At 37.6% G+C, this 18,763-nt stretch overlaps 1 protein-coding gene across 1 annotated transcript in view; it reads left to right on the forward strand.

The window, feature by feature from the left end:
• The window catches only part of PATJ (PATJ crumbs cell polarity complex component), a 319,938-nt gene that overhangs the window by 78,817 nt on the left and 222,358 nt on the right, over positions 1-18,763 (forward strand). The window contains exons 18-19 of the mRNA XM_090269550.1: positions 14,246-14,455; positions 18,456-18,575. Of these exons, the coding sequence (XP_090125676.1) occupies positions 14,246-14,455; positions 18,456-18,575 (330 nt within the window). The remainder of the gene's footprint in view (positions 1-14,245; positions 14,456-18,455; positions 18,576-18,763) is intronic.

An 18,763-nucleotide genomic window follows, 5' to 3' on the forward strand; every position in this document is an offset into this window, starting at 1 on the left:
GATGGACATACAGTCCCGGGAAGTACGGAGGGTCCCAGGCGAGCCGGACCCAGAGGGGACCACACCAGGACGCATCATGACTGAGATGCCAAAGGTGAAAGATAAAGACAGAGTCCTGGCAGCAGCAAGAGAGAGGCTGATATTTGCCTACAGGGGAGTGTCTGTAGAACTATCAGCTGATTTCTCAGAGGACACTTTGCAGGCAGGAAAGGACTGGCAAGCAGTATTCAATGTGATGAAAAGCAACCTACAACCAAAATTACTCTATCTAGCAAAGCTATCATTTGGAATGGAAGGGCAGATGAAGTGCTTCCCAGACAAGGTGAAGCTAAAGGAGTTCATCAACACCAAGCCATTATTATATGAAATGTCAAAGGGACTTACTTAAGAAAAAGAAGATCAAAACTATGAACACTAAAATGACAACAAACTCACAACTATCAACAACTGATTCTAAAAAATAAAAACAAAATCCAACTAAGCAAACCAGAATAAGGACAGAATCATAGGTATGGGGATCATTTGGAGGGATATCAGCTGGGAGGGGGAAGAGGGAGAAATGGGGAAATGGTGCAGGGACTAAGAAGCATAATTGGTTGGTACAAAATAGACAGGGAGATGTTAAGAATAATATAGGAAAGGGTGAAGCCAAAGAACTTATATGCATGACCCATGGACATGAACTAAAGGGGGGTGGGATTGCTGGAGGGAAGGGGGGTACCTGGCAGAGGGGAGCAACGGGGAAAAAAATTGAAACTACTGTAACAACATAATTAATAAAAAAATGTGAATGAGAAAAAAAAAAAAGAAGGAAATCACAGGAATACATTCACAGTATTTATTGGAAAAGAACCCATGTATAAGTGGACCCACATGATCAAACCCATGTTGTTCAAGGGTCAACTGCACATATATTAGTATTATTAAACAGTCTGATACAAACCTGTACTATGTCCAGAATCTAACATGTAGAAGATAGCAAGTTATTATATAGTTTCATTTTAATACTCACAGGATCTCATAAAATGGCCACCAGTATCTTTTTTTCCCTTTTGTTGTTGTCTATGTCTTTTTTTTTATGGAGCTCTTTGGGTCCAAGTCACCTATGTAGTGTAAGATATCAGTACTAAGCATGCCCTGGCTACTGTGGCCAGTAGATTGAGTGCCGGCCTGTGAACCGAATGATCACCGGTTGGATTCGCAGTCAGGGCCCATGCCTGGGGTTGTGTGCTGGGTCCCCAGTTGGGGTCTTGCAAGAGGAACTGATCACACATGAATGTTTCTCTCCCTCTTTCTTCCTCCCTTCCCCTCTCTCTAAAAATAAATAAAATCTTAAAAAAAAAGATATTAGTACTAAGCAAAATATAGTCAGTCTGTTACTAATGGTAGTGTCCATGTTCTTGCAAATATATAGCTTACTGTTGAACAAATCATACAGCTGCATTTAAAGGTCACTTTTGCTTAACAGAACTTAGAGGAACTGCTAAAGGCTACTCTTTGCCCATTCCTGATTCCTATCCACATTTATTTTTATTAACATCAAAGTACTGTAAGCCCCAGTGCCAACTGGACCAAAGATTTCTTTTCACAGAGGATTTGCTTCCTTTCCCTTTATGGGAAAGTTCTGTATCCTTTAAATCATTTTAAGCTGCTTCATTTGAAAAATAATTCTTAGTAATGTGTTCATGGAGTGGATTGATTATGGCTACTGGGGAAATTCTCTCATGGCTTAAAGATTGCTTTTTAAGCCTGCGAAGTAGGTAAATGAAGGGAGCCCACTCCTGGTGTGTGGAGTTTGTAGTGTGCTCTGGATGATGACTGACTTCCAAAAACTTCACTGCAGCAAGACTTAAGGCATCAGGAGACCAGAAGCCACTTAATAAGAGATCAAAGAGGCTCTGTGTATATCAGCTTGAAATCCAGATCTCACAGATCAAAAGCTTGCCTGCGCGAGGCAGCTGCAGGGGGGTAAAGTTAGCAGGAAGCCTCAGAGATCTTAAGTCAGGCCTGATGTTGAACTTTGCGGGAATTTCATGGCTCCCCTGGAATACGAATTTGGTGAAAAATCCCATTGTGTCTAATCGGGAAGAGAGAAAATAGAGGGCAGGCAGCAAGTTCTTATCAGCTGGATGGTGCTTTTTCATAAGGTAGCTCCCCTTTTAACAATGTTTCTTCAGGACTGTTTCTGCTTCACACTAGAAGGCTTTGCTGAGAAGGAGGAGGAGGAAATACTGAAAATGATATATCTGTTGTGTTCCTTTTAGTGAGTGTTTCAGAAATGGCCAAACAGTACATACTAATGTTTATAAAACAACCATGGAGAGCTAAAATGTGGGCATAAAGATGCTCAGATTTACTGTAATACCTAATAATTGCATATCTCCTGTGAAATGCTCAAGATATTCCAGAAAATTAGTGGATATCAGTTTGCCTATCACTTGTGTCTCCCATGTAATTAAAAATAAAACACCCAAAACAATAAATTAGTTACTTAAAAAAAATAGAACAAATGTTTTTTAAAATAATTGGTCTAAAGAAGAAACTAGTTCTCTGGAAGGGTTTCATTCCCTGCCTCCCACACCTCTAGGTGTGGTTGTGCTTCGGAAGTTCCCACTTGATTCTGATGTCAGTGATGAAAACCATGCTAGTAAATGAAAGTCATAGCCCTTCCAGGAGTATGGCAGAAAGACTGAATCAAGTCCACACACAGATATTAAGAGTCATTTTTCCATGGCTTGGTGATCTGTATTGCCCTTCTCTGCCTGTGGGCGTCACTGGAGCCAGGCAGTGTTTCAGAGAAACCACACTCTTCCCCATGAGGACCAGGACATGGTGCTGCCTCTTTCTGGTACCTAAGGCCTAACATTTTATTTGGAAAGCATGACTGCCATTTCACATGGTAATAATAGCCAGTTATTATGTACCATTTACTATGTCAGGCATTGTCGAAAGCCTGTGTGTATGTGTGTCATGAGGGGCAGGGGTGTGATATAATTATCCTTATGGATAAGGAAACTGATGAGAAGAGGTTAAAGAATTTGCTCAGGATCATCTAATTAGTAGTGGCGCTGTGCTCCTAAGTCTGTGGTCGAGTAGTATGAAAGTATAGCCTTTAGACCAGAAACAACACTAATTCTTTATAATTATGGCTCAACTGAAAGATGATAAAAGTTTTCAGTTGTCTTTCTAGAGAAACATACTTATTACAGTTCCAAAGGATTTACTTCAGAGTGTTCCTGAATCCTTACAGTCCCTTGCCTTTACTCCTGTCCCCTGGACAAAGCTCTTTAGAGACCTGATGGCTTTTTCACTGCTACAGAGTAGAAACTGTGTGTGTTCTACCTTAGATTTTGCAGCAGGACTCCTTGGCCTTTTTCCTGCACAGTTTGAAGTTGTCAAAGTTTTATTCTACATGTTGTGTTCTACATAACAAGAGTATTGGTTGCCCTTTCAACGATTAAAAGAAAAAGTTGCAGAATCTTTTCTAAGGAATGAAAGGCATCCTGTATCCTTAATGTGGCACTGGATATCAGAGGTGGCTCCTGTCTTCCATTGTCTGCTTTAAGGGAGGATGAGGACTAAGGACACCATGCTGCTCTGAGGCTCTCTTCAGGTGAAGAGGTCTGTGTATCTGGAGTATAGAGTCAGCCCTTTGTTTTCATGTCTTAAACGTGTAATATCGTGAATGGTGTGGCAATTGATAGCACTGTTGATCTATGTCACACATGCTCAGCTATATTTAGAAGGTAGTAAATGAGATAGGAAATGTTAACCTCTCAAGCCCATTTATCCTACTAACTTCATCATCATCTTCCTAGTAATAATAGTAAAAGCACTTATGCAGTGATTTCTATGAGTTTACTAAGCTCTTTCCATGCCTTATCTCATTGAATGCTTTAGCAGCGCTATAAAATCTGTCCTGTTATTATTTCTACTCAACAAAGGAGAACTCCGAGTCTTAGAGATTAAACAACTTGAACAATAGCACTCACCTAGTATTTGGGTTAAGTTGAGAGTGACTTGTTTAGAATATTAAAATGATTTCAAAACTAATATTTAAAAAGCTTTTAAAATTTTATGTGTCTATACTTCTCTGCATTATCATAACTTTCAACTAATGTAGTTCTTTTCTGGAAAATATTGGGATATTTCTTATTTATTAATTTATTTTCTACTTTAAGAGTTTTGGGTAAAATACAGATGACAGAATTTACCATCATAACCATTTTTAAGTGTATAGTTCCATCATATTAAGCGTATTCAAATTTCAACTGATGTAATTTTAATAGAGGGTATGACTTTGTTCTTGTGTACTACTGTTTGCCTGGTGGAACCCCAGCCGTTTCAGCCAGATGATGGGACTTAAGAGATAAAGGACCATTGTGTGGTTTGTTATATTTTTCTTACAACGAGTGAAAGTTCTAGGCCAGGGGTGAATGGTAAACATGTAAACAATTAGAGCACCACATAATTTTTCAGGAGATTAAATATCCAAGGAACATATTTAATGTCCAAGGAAAGTATCTAATAGGACACTGGAAGGGGATAAGAGAAAGCAATAGTCTTCAAGAAGTCATTTTCATGGGACTTCTGCTTGAACCATTTTGATTATTATGGTGCTTAAAATAGATTTTTAAAGTACTAAGCTATACAGAATAAAATTATCTGCAAGCTTATGTTTTTTCCTCTTTAGAATATATTTTGATCTTCTAGCAAGCTTCTCTGTCCACCGCCCTTTTAATTGCCTGACATGCTGTGCTCACTGTGCTACTCAGGGACAATTTAGTTCTATGTGTGATGAGTGGAAAAATCTATTCTTAATGCCTAATAGTATTTAGGAAGTAATAAGACACAAGGAGCCAGGAACCATATCAGTTTAATCTATCTTGAGTGCACTGAATGTATTTTGTGGGTACTTATTTTGAACATGATGATGTTGTGGTTATTGGTATGATTAGTGTAATACTTGGCTATATTATAAAAGAGTTAAAAAATGAGGTTGGATTCTGATAAGATACCTTGCTCATTATTTATTAGAATCATTTAGTTATTGCCTTGCATTTGCTATAAACACATTTATTTCTCTTTCCTAGAAATAAATATTTAGTTCATTGGTTAAATCAGAAGCTCTTGTAATATAATTAATTTCATCCCACTAACTTAAACCAGAACGATTCTAGTGATTTTAATTCGACTAATAATCCCTGACATGTCGTTTGTAGCTATCTAAAAATGGCAAAGGACGAAAAATGTTTTAAGACTCATTAAAAAAAAATGTTCATGTGACATATGTATTTTGTTGTATCTTTTGTTTTAGTGGTGGAATAGTCAGGAAGTCAGGTCTTGTGTAGTCAGTGGCCTTTTGTGGAGCTCTTAGAAGATACCGCTAAAATTATATCATATTTGTGACCATATCCTTTTCATTGTTGATGCTGTGTTTTGAATTAACTTTTATCATTCTCTACTTTTTATAGTGGTTTTATGAATGTTTTGGTAGAAATTAATTACAAATTTGACTCAAGATACTCTGTCAAATTTAATTATAAGATTTTGGAGTTAGTGGAATGAATTATAACTGTCATGTATCCAACTTTCTCATTTTACAGTTGAGAAAACTGACTCAGGGAATGAACTTGTGAAACTGTGCACAGCCAGGCTGGCACCAAGCTGGGGCTCAAAGCTTCTCCCTTGACTTCTGATCCACACCCGTCCTATCACTGGTGTATAGAATGTCTGTCTTCTTGTCTCTCCCATGTATATTTTCTCCTTAAAAAAAAAAATGGATTCCTATTTCCTGACTGACATTGCTAACAATGGAAATTTTAATTTATGCAAGCTACACAGCAGAGCATCTGAAGATCACTGTTTTTCCCTTAAGATGTATTTCTCTGTGTGTGTATGTGTGTTTTAAAGAAACATTTCCTTTGCCTTTCTTTGTATCCAATTCCTTTTTCTGCCTATATCCAGAATGAAATAGTTAGCTGTCTCCCTTTTAAACTTAGTGGTTTCTTTCTACATGCATTCTTCATTTGAGATCTTATTTTAAAAACTTGTTTCATGACTTATGGCCAAGATAGAGGCATAGACAGACACACTGTGTCTCCCTCCACAAGTAAGAAGGAATACAACTACCTCAAAACTAGAAACAACCAGAAGTTCCAGAAAATCAGACTGCATGGAAGTCCAGCAAACAAAGATATAAAGAAGAAAAACTCACCCAGACTAGTGGGAGGGGTGGAGCCAGAGCAGAGAGGACCGGTGTGGTGGTGGCAGCAGCAGTGGGCTGGCAGAAAGCAGTCACAGGTTTTAAAAAGTCAGGAGGGACACCTAGGGAGTATTCCCAGCTCCCACACCTCGAAGCCCACAGTCACAGCACCAGGGAAAATCAAGCCTCATTGCTTCTGACTGTGTAGACCTGTGATGGTTGGGGTGGAGGCAGAAACTACCTGTCTCTCAGCAGAGTCTGCTTGTTTAAAGAGCCCCCACAGTCCTAGAACATCCGCAGGCCCACCCACTCTGGGAAAGATGGCCAGGGCAGTAGCTAGATGGGCGCCAGTCCAGTGAGGAAGTGGGAGAGGTGCCTGGAAAAAGGGCAAGTGCTGGGTAGGTGGCATTGTTCCCTCTCAGACCCCTCACCCACATACAACACCACAATGTGGTGAAACAGGTCCCCCTATACTGACGAATCCCTAAGGCTCCGTCCCTTACAACATAATAGGAGAAACAGCTCTACTTCGAATGTGGAGGCAAGCAAACACAGGAGCCTGTCAGAATGAGAAGACAGAGAATTATGGCCGAAAAGGAGAAATGGATCAAGGTTCCAGTGGGAGAACTGGAACGACAAGGAGATGGCCAACCTAACAGATGAGGAGATAGACAACCTAACAGATGCAGAATTCAAAACTCTGGTGATAAAGATGCTCACAGGCTTGACAGATATGCTTGAGTACGGCAGACGCATAAGAGAAGAAGTGAAGGCTATGCTAAGTGAAATGAAGGAAAATCCACACAAAACCAATGGTAAAGAGAAGGAAACCGGGGTTCAAATCAATGATTTGGAACATAAGGAAGAAAAAACAGTCAACCAGTGCAGAATGAGGAAGCAAGAATTGAATAAAAATGAGGAAAACTTCTCAAATTTTGTGAAGGAGATAGACATACAGGTCCGGGAAACACGGAGGGTCCCGGGTGAGCTGGACCCAGAGGGGACCACACCAGGACGCATCATGACTGAGATGCCAAAGGTGAAAGATAAAGACAGAGTCCTGGCAGCAGCAAGAGAGAGGCTGATATTTGCCTAGAGGGGAGTGTCTATAGAACTCTCAGCTGATTTCTCAGAGGACACTTTGCAGGCAGGAAAGGACTGGCAAGCAGTATTCAATGTGATGAAAGGCAACCTACAACCAAAATTACTCTATCCAGCAAAGCTATCATTTGGAATGGAAGGGCAGATGAAGTGCTTCCCAGACAAGGTGAAGCTAAAGGAGTTCATCATCATCAAGCCATTATCATATGAAATGTCAAAGGGACTTACTTAAGAAAAAGAAGATCAAAACTATGAACGCTAAAATGACAACAAACCCACAACCATCAACAACTGATTCTAAAAAATAAAAACAAAATCCACCTAAGCAAACCAGAATAGGAACAGAATCATAGGTATGGGGATCATTTGGAGGGATATCAGCTGGGAGGGGGGAGGGAGAGAACTGGGGAAATGGTGCAGGGACTAAGCATAATTGGTCGGTACAAAATAGGGTGAAGTTAAGAATAATATAGGAAAGGGTGAAGCCAAAGAACTTATATGCACGACCCTTGGACATGAACTAAGGGGGCTGGGATTGCTGGAAAGAAGTGGGGTACCTGGCAGAGGGGAGCAAAGGGGAATAAATTGAAACTACTGTAACAACATAATCAATAAAAATTTATTTCGCTGTTAATTTATTTAGATTTTAACTCAATAGTTTTTTGTTCAAATAATAATAGCTACATTTAAGATTATGCTCTTTAAGAATCAAATATTTGGCTACTTGGTGCTTTCCTAGTTTTCTCTTAGTTGACAACTATTGAGTTCGGACAATTCTCATAAAATATTACATAGCTACTTACCTATGTTATTCAGAAATTAATATACAGGTATATAAATCCTATAAAATTATCTTTCAAGCATGCTTCACATGTTTATATGAATAAATATTTGTGGAATGAAGCATAGTAGCCTCATTCTGTAATGGTGTACACCACAGCAGTGAATTCATTGGTTGGGAGATCTGTTCATTTGTAGAGCAGTTTGTATTTCATAGTTGTTCCAAGTTGTTTTTTTAGTTATTCCTTGGAATCATTTCATCTCGGTGAAGGACTCATGTAATACAGTGGAACATGTATGTTGGGGTGTGGTGAGCTATACAACAGCACAGAACATTAACGACAGAATTATACTTGAATGTACTTAGTTGACAGTAAGTGTCAAACTTGTCAAAGGTAAATCAATTTATACACAAATTTTTCAAAAAAATTTCATTGTATTTTTTGCATTACCATTTAGCCCCCTTATCCCTCCCTCCTCCCTGCAGTTCTCACACGGTTGTCCATGGCCACGGGTCCTTTTCCTTTTTGCTCAATCCCTCTACTCTTCCGCCCCCACCATAAATCTGTTTCTATTTTGCTTGATATACACAAAATTTTTACCTGAAATAAACTATGGCCTATCTCTTTCCCTTCCTGTGGTTGTCTTTAAATTCCTATTACATTACTTAATGTTTTTTAAAAGTTTGGGTGTTGAGTACAGAATAGATTTTAAAAGAAAAATTCAGAGTTATTCTTTATTTTGAATCCATATAGTTGTCATTGTTACACTGCGATTTTTTTCTTTAGTGTTGAAAGTCGGAACAGCCTCGGCCTATGTCTTTTGTGCACCTTATTTTAAAAAAAGCCTTACTTATAATGCATTGGCCAATTTCTTAAATGTGACCACTTTGCTTCTTGTTCATTTCGTCTGTGTCCTCCTTCTGTAACATTCCCTGCTTTGTGCCTTTGCACTGAGCATGCCATACTTGTCTGCATTTGTAGTTTTAGTACTGGGAGCAGCGTTATAGCGAGAGCTCTCACTGTCTTCTGGTTGCTGTCTCTGACGGAGCTCACATTTCAACTGAACCTCCACCCTGCCCCAGATGATGCCCCTGCACTCTGCTTGAGCTTATGTGAACTCTGATCTCTTTGATCTGTGGGAGTGTACACAACTACCCATATAATACAGTTTATAGGCCCTTCACACACTTTGAATCTCATCCATTTGAGCATAAGGATTGTCACATGTTTGTATTTTTTCATGTAAAGGTGTTCTTAGCTCACCAAATGAATGAATTCTTGAGAAAGTAAAACTCAATGAAAATGTATCAAAGGCATCTTTTACCTGTACATGCAGCAGGATGCACATGCTGTGCTCTCTAACTTTTCATCAGCCACGTACTGAAATAGAAACCTCTAGTGATACTTAAGGAGCTTAACTTCATACACTTAGTCAAGATAGTAAATATACCTTCTAACAGTTTGCCTTCTTTCAACATTCATTCATTTAGCAAATACATCGAGGTAGAGAAGCTGCGTCACTTAGTGACTAAGAACCTAAACTCTGGAACTTAACTGACTGGCCTAAATTCTGGTTCTGCCATTTATCAACTGTGTACTTTGGTTAAGTTATTTAATTTTCCTCTGCCTTAATTTTCTCATCTGGAGAGAAGGGATAATAATGGTACCTATCTTATAAAGGTATGAGGATTAAATAGGTTCAAATAAGCAAGATTCTTGGAACATGCCTGGCATGGCAAGAGCTCAGGAAATGTTCCCAGTTGATGTTGATGTTATTGTCATTAGTCATATATGATGGTATGCCTTTGGTGTACTTATAATCCACCGAGGATAGAGAAACTGAATAGATTATCATTCGGTATTTCAACTACTCAGTACCTTCTGTGCAGCAGGCATTCATTTATAGTAGGCCCTGGAAATAAAGCAACAAATAAGCAAATATATTCTTGGTCTCATGAAGCTTATTTTTAGTAGGGAAGGTGGTTAAAATAATTTCAGTAATATGTCAAAAGTTTTATAATAGGGAAAATGCAAGATGCAGGAGAACCTAACTTACTCGAGGAGATCAGGGACAGTAAGGAAAATATATTGTGACGAATGCTATACTGGAAGGTCTTTTTTAGATTTAGAGCTCACATCCAGTAAGGAAGAGCTGGAGTCTTTGGGGAGCCAGGGAAAGCTTCTCATTGGAGGAAACACTTGAGCTGACTCTCGTGGCAAACATAGCGATGAGTGGCGTGGGGCAGGGAGCACGTGCCTAGCAGGTGGGATGGTTGATAGGATGTTCCGAAGCACACCAAAGCATTTCACAATCCCTGAATTCTAGTAGTTCTGTACTGTTGGGCCAGTTTGGGGGGCAAAGGGCAGTGACCGTGATACAGCAGGGGCAGCAAAGGAGACCGGACGGAACTGCAGATCTGACAGAATTTCTCTGCCAAAAAGTTGGGCCTTTATCCTGAATGCTGTATCACTGAAGTGTTTCAAGCAGAGGAGGAACTGTGATTACATTTTTATTTTTAAAGATATATATTTCTAATATCTGTAGAAAATAGACTGATGGAAGTGAGATTGGAGACAGGTAGACCTATTGGGAGACTAACAATTGAACAGGCTAGAATGACAAGAAACAGAATCAAGGTAGTGGCAAAGAAATGGAGAGAGAGGATCAGATGGAAGAGAGAGAACAAACTGACATGCCTTAGTCAGCAACTGATTGGAGGGGTGTGGGCAAGAAGTGGATGCCTGGGTATATAGTAATGCCACCCAGGGAGAAGTGGGGTGCTGGGCCTTTTTGTCAACTTGGATTCCCTCAACATTGACACATCCTGTATTTATAATAAATATCAAATATTAGCATCACTTTTGACAGACCTCAAAAATATTTATGTCCATTTTTCTTTAGGCAGATATAGCAATTTTATTCACTTGTGAGATGGCAGTTAGGTGGCTCTGTTAGGAATTTACAGCTAAGTAGTGAGAATTCAGGTGAGTTCTATTTTTTTGTACAGTATTCTGATGAAAGTTGGCTGCTCTTAATTGATTGTAGCAGTTTGATAATATTTTTAAGAGCTGTAGGAGACAGCTTCATATTGGGATACCGTTAGAATGTGTATAATGATATGAGTAAGGCTTTGAATAAAGAGGAGAAAATATCCTTCAGAAAAGAAGGGCTTGGACAGTAAAAGATGTTTCTAGTGTTTTGTGATTGGTCTTTAGTGCCCTCTATTGGCTGTTTAGACTAAAACAGCTTGATTCTTGAGTACAGTGTTCCTTGCAGTGTTATTTACCAAAACAAGAAAAGTTAGAGATTTTAAAATTATGTTAAAGACAATCAAAACTGATGAGTACTTAAAAATATGCATAGGGTCTAGGAGTTGGATAGAGGTTGTGAGAAATATCTTTATAATGTTGTGTTGACTATAACATGGGTATGATATATGGACTGTATTTTCAGAAAATAGGCTTTTCTAGGGAGAGACAACCTGAACCTGGTTTTTTAAAAAGCATTTTTTAATGCAGCAAAGCCTCAAGAGTAGTAGACACCCCAGTAGGAAATAGCAGCTGCTGTTTTTACATAGGGTGGCTGTTTCACATGATGACCGGGAAAGGAAATGACTGTTACTCATTAAAGCAACTTCATTCAGTGATGTGGATATTCGCACAGCCAAAAAGTCATCATAGAAAACAAAGCAGTGATTATATATAATGGGGCATCTTCAGAAGGGGTTATTTGTCTTTTTTTAATGACAAAGAAGCTGCCATTGGGTTCTCTTCTCCAGGAAAAGTGGTGGTAGATTAAATTTAGTGTTAAGAATAACTAGAGGATTAAGCCTGAATAAATTTTAGTAAGCAAGCAAACCTAGTACTAGTTTGAGGCCTAAAGAAGACTGGACTTTGTGTAAATAAGTAAGTGGTCACCATGACTTTTCTATTATTTCCCGGTTCATCTTCCTTTGACATGTTTCTAATTATCATTTCAACTGGTTGCATTTTGAAAACCAATTCACCTAGTTTTTGATTCGGTGCTATATGAAACTACAGAGATCACTCAGACTAACATAGTAAAATCATTTACTTGCTGTTGGTATATTTTGCTATTGCAGTCTTCTCTCAGAAAGTTGAGTAATTATTAATATGAAGTAATGCTAGCTGCTTTCTATGCATTTCACGAGGGGAATAAGCTATTATATAGTTTCCCTTCCTCCCCAATAAAAAAGCCTTCCATCAAAAACTGACATCCTAAATGAAGGACATAATTGTACAGCTTATTTATTAGTGTGTCAAACTTAAAATGTAATGGTTTCATATTTCAGAATGAGAAGTGTGTTGTGATTCATGGTTGCCAGTGACAAAATAGACAGCTCTTTTATATTACTGCACTGATTGCCTGCTGATACACCACTGTGTTTTTTTTTTTTTCTTTTTGGTTCTTTTCTGTTCTCTTCCTATGCAATAGCTCCCTCTACTTGAAGATATTGGTGTAATTATCGTTTAACACTAGGTACTTTATTAATGTGTTCCATGACAGTTTGTACTTTTAATCTTCTTCATAAATATGTCATGTTACACATCAGAACACGTTATGAATTTATGAAGAATCTCTTGACTTGGGAGTGGGAAGACAAGGTTATTTAAGGAAAGTAAGATGAGTTATTTGAAGGCATTTTTCCAGGAATTTGCTGTGTAGCCTTTATTGATGCAAATATTGGCATATTTATTTAAAATTCTGTGTAGTACTTAAAAATGAACCTTGGTATCTGAAACACGGAGGTACAGGAAATCAGGTCAGAAAAGATCATAGGAAGCATCAGACACTTCAAACAGACTTAGCCTAGAACTTGGCAGATTCTAACTGTGTTAGTTCCAGCCTTATAATTCTAACACAAATGTCGCAGTTCCTCTACTTTCTGAGGAGGGGTTTAATAGAAACTAGCAGTAGTAGATCATGTTATTACATATTGTCTTTATGGAATAGTCTGTGTGTAATGAAACAATAGGAGCAAAGCAGACGAACCAAAGCAAGTACTGTTATTACTGGGATTTCTTTGCCCTCTCCCTTGCTAAGTTTGAGGTTTAATGATAGTATCATATACCTCCACCATTAAGAGATTCTCCTGAACCAGAAGATTTCCATGTGAATATGTCTTTGCATTCACAACCCTTTATTTCCCATTTCTTCTGTTATTGTGGTTCAGGGCAAGTAGCAGAGCATGGTGGTCCAAAGTGAGGACTTAGGAGCCAGCTGGGTGATCTTGGCAAGTTTCCTTAACTTTCTGACCCTCAGCTTCCTCGTAAAATACATACAGTAAATCTACCCACATTTTAAAGTTTGTTGTAAGGGTTAGTTGAAATAATGATTGTCAAGCACTTAGAATAGAGCCTGACATAGTAAGTGCTATATATCAGTGTTCGTTAAATAAAATAAAAAAATAACAGTGGGGCTATAAATTGATTTTTATTAACCAAATGTATTTATGTCAGTATTATCTTCAGTGCTTAGTGAAAAGAAGTATGGGTGACAGATTTGCACGTGGGTTTTGTTCATGAATGGATACTCATTTTCTGTGTATGTCTACATATGAATAATTGTACTGTGTCATAATTTTAGGTTATGTTATTTTTAAACATACTTTTTAAATACAGTGCAATATACTGTGGTTTCCGTGTCTTCTTTTGAACATCAGTGATTGAATAGGAGGATCCTGTACTGGTGGAATGCCTAAGAACGGAGTATCATATAGTAACTTCTCTTGAAGCCTACTCATTACCCATGACCAATAATTGACGAGTTTATCTTTGATCCATAGTATGACTGTGCTTGAGGATGTCACAGAATCTTGCCTTGTTGTCCCTAGACTTCTGATTATTCAACAAAATATATCCCCAAAGAGTTTAAAAAATAAATTTATATGTGTGGAGTACTCAGACATGCAATTTTTGAAATTGTTAAGGTTATGTCTTCACTTTGATATGAGCTGATAGCTGTGTGGCTGTTTATAACGATAGTTAAATAGATGGTGTCCTCTTTGGAAGAATATCACCAGAATGCCAGACATGTGAAGTAAACAACTGAATGAGATTAATGAGTAAACATCAATTGTCTTAAAGGTGTATATTTGTTTTTAGAACTGACCCATCTTTCTTGTTTGATCTTTAGGACCCCTTAGATTCCACAAGATCAGTGATTGTGATTCGTTCCCTGGTGGCGGATGGTGTTGCGGAAAGAAGTGGAGAGCTGTTACCTGGGGACCGCCTGGTCTCAGTCAATCAGCGCTGTTTGGACAACGCCACACTTGCTGAGGCTGTGGAACTTCTGAAAGCTGTGCCACCGGGCACTGTACGCCTTGGCATCTGTAAACCTTTGGGGGTAAGTATTGAGTTATGTCACTATAGGAAGCGTTAACAATATAATAGCTGAGAACATGGATTTTGGAGACAAATGTGCCTGGCCTCCAATCCCTGTTCTACTGCTTACTGTGTTTATCCTATGTGACTTCCTTAATGTCCTTCCTTAATGTCCTTGACTTACAGAATCAGAAAAAATACTATCTCATAGGCTTTTAGGAATTAAAGATGGTATTCATTAAGTGCTTAGCACATTATTACATCAATGCTAGTTGCTAACATTACAAGTCCTACTACTACTACATTTACTACTATTTTTATCTCCATTCTTATAGCAGAGTCTTCTAAGGCAGTAATTTTCAACCAGTGTGTCGCAGCACACTAGTGTGTCCCTTATATTGTCAAATTAAAAAATGACAGCAGCCAATACAACAATAACTGTCAGGTGTGAATGAATCAAAATTAAACCTTTTTTTTTTCAGAGCGACAAAAAAATTAATTTTTTAGTGTACTGCAGAATTTTAGTTATTAGTGTGTGTGTGCCATGAGATAAAAAAGGTTGAAAATTCCTGTTTTACGGCCTTGTCACATTAATTATGATGTAAATTTAAATAAGTCCATTTATGCATTTTAGCTTTCATTTGGGAATGATGTTGAGATGGCAGAATAAGTTGAAATTCAGTTAACCATATCATTTTAACCGTGTAGCAATGAGATTTTAATATGCTTTTCTAACGATCAAAGTGCCTTTTAACCTTACCATCTAAACTTCTGTATGGCCCAGCCATCTTAAAGTCATTTTATTGCTTAATCTCATGGACTAGGTCAGATTACTGTTTATGACTGAAGGCTACTTTACAGTTATAGTGCTGTTGAGGTTCCCCAATTAAAAAACTAAACAAAACAAAAAACTTGATGATAATTTTCAACCAGCATTAAAATATTATAAGTCCTTCCTGTATGTTAGTATTTTAAGCCCTTAACACAAATTAACTAATTTAATCCTCACAGAACTTTAGGTGGTAGTTCTCTTATTACCCTTATCGCAGATGAGTCTATCGAGATGCAGAGAGTTGAGTGACTTACCCAAAGTAATGTAACTAGTAAGGGGCAGAGTTGGAATATAAACTCAGCAGAGCGGCTTCAGACACTGTGCGCTTAGCCACGATGCTATATATCCTGTTTTAATTTGTTATCACTAAGACAGTTTGCATGCAACATGTCTCAAACAGCATGGGTATAATAGAGGTCTGGACTGGATTTCAAGAAATATAGACTGTGTTTCTAATTTTGCTATGAGTTAGCGCAGAGGGCTTCAAGCTCAAAGATACGTGAGATACCTAAGAACCACCTGGGAGATGGTTAAAATGCAGTTTCCCAGTTTTACTCTCAGAGATTCTGACTTGAGAATTCTGATGTGCTCTTTAAGAACCTGCCTCTTCAATGAGTCACCTAATGCAGAATTTTATACTTTGAGAAACATCTTCCTCGTAATTTGATCATAGGGTACATCACTTTTCTTCTCTGAGCCTATTTTTCCATTTCTGAAAGGACTGAATGAACAAGACTAGAAAACTCCTAAGATCTTCATTAATTCTAAAATTCTTTTATTTTATGAAATCTATTAACATACTACAAGGGTTCGTATAGATAGATATGTTCTTATTATATGTACAACATAGATAGATTCCTGCATTACCTATTTTTTTGCATTGGGGAACCTCAATATGACCTTCATGGATTACTTTTTATTCTTCATGTATTACACATAAAGATGTCTGTATATTACACCTATCAGATGCTTTAAATGTTTCAAAATGGGATATAGCACATAGCTAAGTCAAGTTCTTGACTTCATACTGTATATTTGGTATGTGGGTGTTGCCATAGCTAATATATACAATGAGATGCCCAGTTTGATTTTTGAACAAATTAAGAAAGGGAAATCTTGATATTCTTACAGTGACCCCATCTTCTTGGTATTTTGGATTGTAGCAGGAACTTTGTCTGTATTTTCCCTGATGATTATTTGCCTAATTATTGGCCTGCTAGAGGAAATCACAAACTATTTATGGCCTATAAGACTTAAACAGCATGACTTTACTTGGAAGCAGTTTTAGGAAGTGTTTCAAGCAGTATAAAAAATGGAACTTAGTACCAACTGGGTGGGGATTCCTGTGCTATTTCTGGCAGGGGTAGAGCTGCAGAAACCTCAGGACCTCAGAGCCTCTCCTTTAGAGGGTTTAGAACATAATAATTGTGAGATGGACCTTTGTCCAGGCTTCCCTCAGTGACCAGAAGGCTGTCAGGATACTTGGGACTGGGAGAAAGGTCAGTTTCAAGACTTCAGAAATTCTTAGTGGAATTACCACTAAGTAATTCTTATTTTTTAAACATCTGGGTCCTTTTAGCAAAACTGCCTGCTTGTGAGCTGTGAACTGTGTTGCATGGATCTCCTCTGAGGCCTCTGTCCCTTTCTCTCATGGTTCAACTGGTGGCCACTTACCTAATCACCTCATGTTTATTGAGCCTTTACTCATTCCTCAGTAGAAGTGGGGATAGAGTCTGAATAAAAAGACCCGAGGTCAGGTTGGGGCAGAAAGCTATGGATATATAACAGGAAGAGAATGATTTTTTTGAAGTCTCGTATCATATAGATACGTTTTGTCTATATATTTGTAGATATTATATAATCTTGTATCATAGTCATATATAGGTATATGTTATCAATAAAATAATTTTCATGTTAACCACAAACGTGACTTCCCTTCTCTTTTCTACAAATTCACCTCAGATGGACCAGACCCCAAAAAATGAATGAACTGACTTTAAAAACTGCATTGTATCTTCAGAATTAACAACATAGAGCTGGCAACAGAGTTCTTGAGCCAGCCAGCTGTGGGTCTTTGCTTAGTTCTGTGATTTGCAAAGCCACGTGTCCTTGGATCATTTACTTAACCTCACTAGCTTCCATTTCCTTATCTATAAGATGGGGATTGCCTGGCATGGTAGTTGCGGTGACAGGCTCTAGAACCACACAGCCAGGGTTCAAATTCTCGGTGTATAACTGACTAGTTATGAAACTTAGGGCAAATTACTGTGTCCTTTTTACTCATTTGTAAAATGGGGTTAATAAGAGAATGTACTTTTAGAGTATATATTCATTAAATGAATTGAATTATTTAAAGTGCTTAAACCTAAACCAATGAGATATATATGTTTGCTGTTGTTTTTAGATAAATATACAATATAAAATTCTGACCTTATAGGATTGTTGTAAGGATTATGCTGAGATAAGGCATATAAAAGTATTTAGCATGGATTGTCATATGTAGCTTTGACTTGATAAACAGTAGCTATGTTATTACCTGGGACTGACATTGAGCTGATAAGCACCACACTGGAGGTACCTCTTCTGTTGGAGAGTGACTACACTCTTATCATTGTTTTTTTTTTGAATATCACCTTGTATATACTTATACATTTCTTAATTATAAGGTCCATTTCTTCCTGGGGAGGAGATTTTTTTTTCTTCAAGTAATATTTTTAAAAAATAAAAAGTCTGAGAAGCTTTGACCTGAATATGGCTTTCTTTTTAATTATTAAAGAAAAGTTTGTTCTAATAAAACAATGTGCATAAATTGTTGTGCACTGCACTTAATGGAAAAATAAGAATTAATCTGAAGGAAGTTTGAAACTAAGGTATTTTATTTATTAAAAGTGTTTCTGTGGTTTCCAGAGGAGTGGGAGTGAAGGTGGTCAAATAAGCCCTGAGGGTGTAATGGAAGGCGTGGTGGCTACAGCTAGCAATACTGTATTGTATATTCAAAAGTTGCTGTAGTGAAATGATAACCAAATATACATATACACATATATATAAATCATTATTTATATGCCTAAAGCTAATATAATGTTATGTATCAGTTATACTTCAGTATATATAATAGCTTCATGATTGGCAAAAACATTTCTCTGGTTGTGCAATAAAGTAAAAAATAAAATAAAAATGCTTCTATTTTCAGGAAGATGGTAAAGAGGAAGAAAGCCATTATATTTTACATTCAAACACTAATGAAGACAAGACTGAAATTTCAGGAACAATTCATGATATAAATTCATCTTTAATACTTGAAGCACCCAAGGTATTTAGTAAATTTATTTCCCATTTGAATTGTTTGCTGTGAGCTAACATTTCTATAAATAAGACAAAAGCTTGTCCCTACTACTTTAGCTAAATAGATAAAATTTCATAATCCCCTCTCAATCTTTGTTTTTAAACTGAAATCTTTACTCTTGTATCACATTGCCTCCATGAATGACATAGGCCAGT

This window comes from Furipterus horrens, unplaced genomic scaffold, assembly GCF_987537825.1.
Source record: "Furipterus horrens unplaced genomic scaffold, mFurHor1.1.pri manual_scaffold_3, whole genome shotgun sequence".
NCBI lineage: Eukaryota > Metazoa > Chordata > Mammalia > Chiroptera > Furipteridae > Furipterus > Furipterus horrens.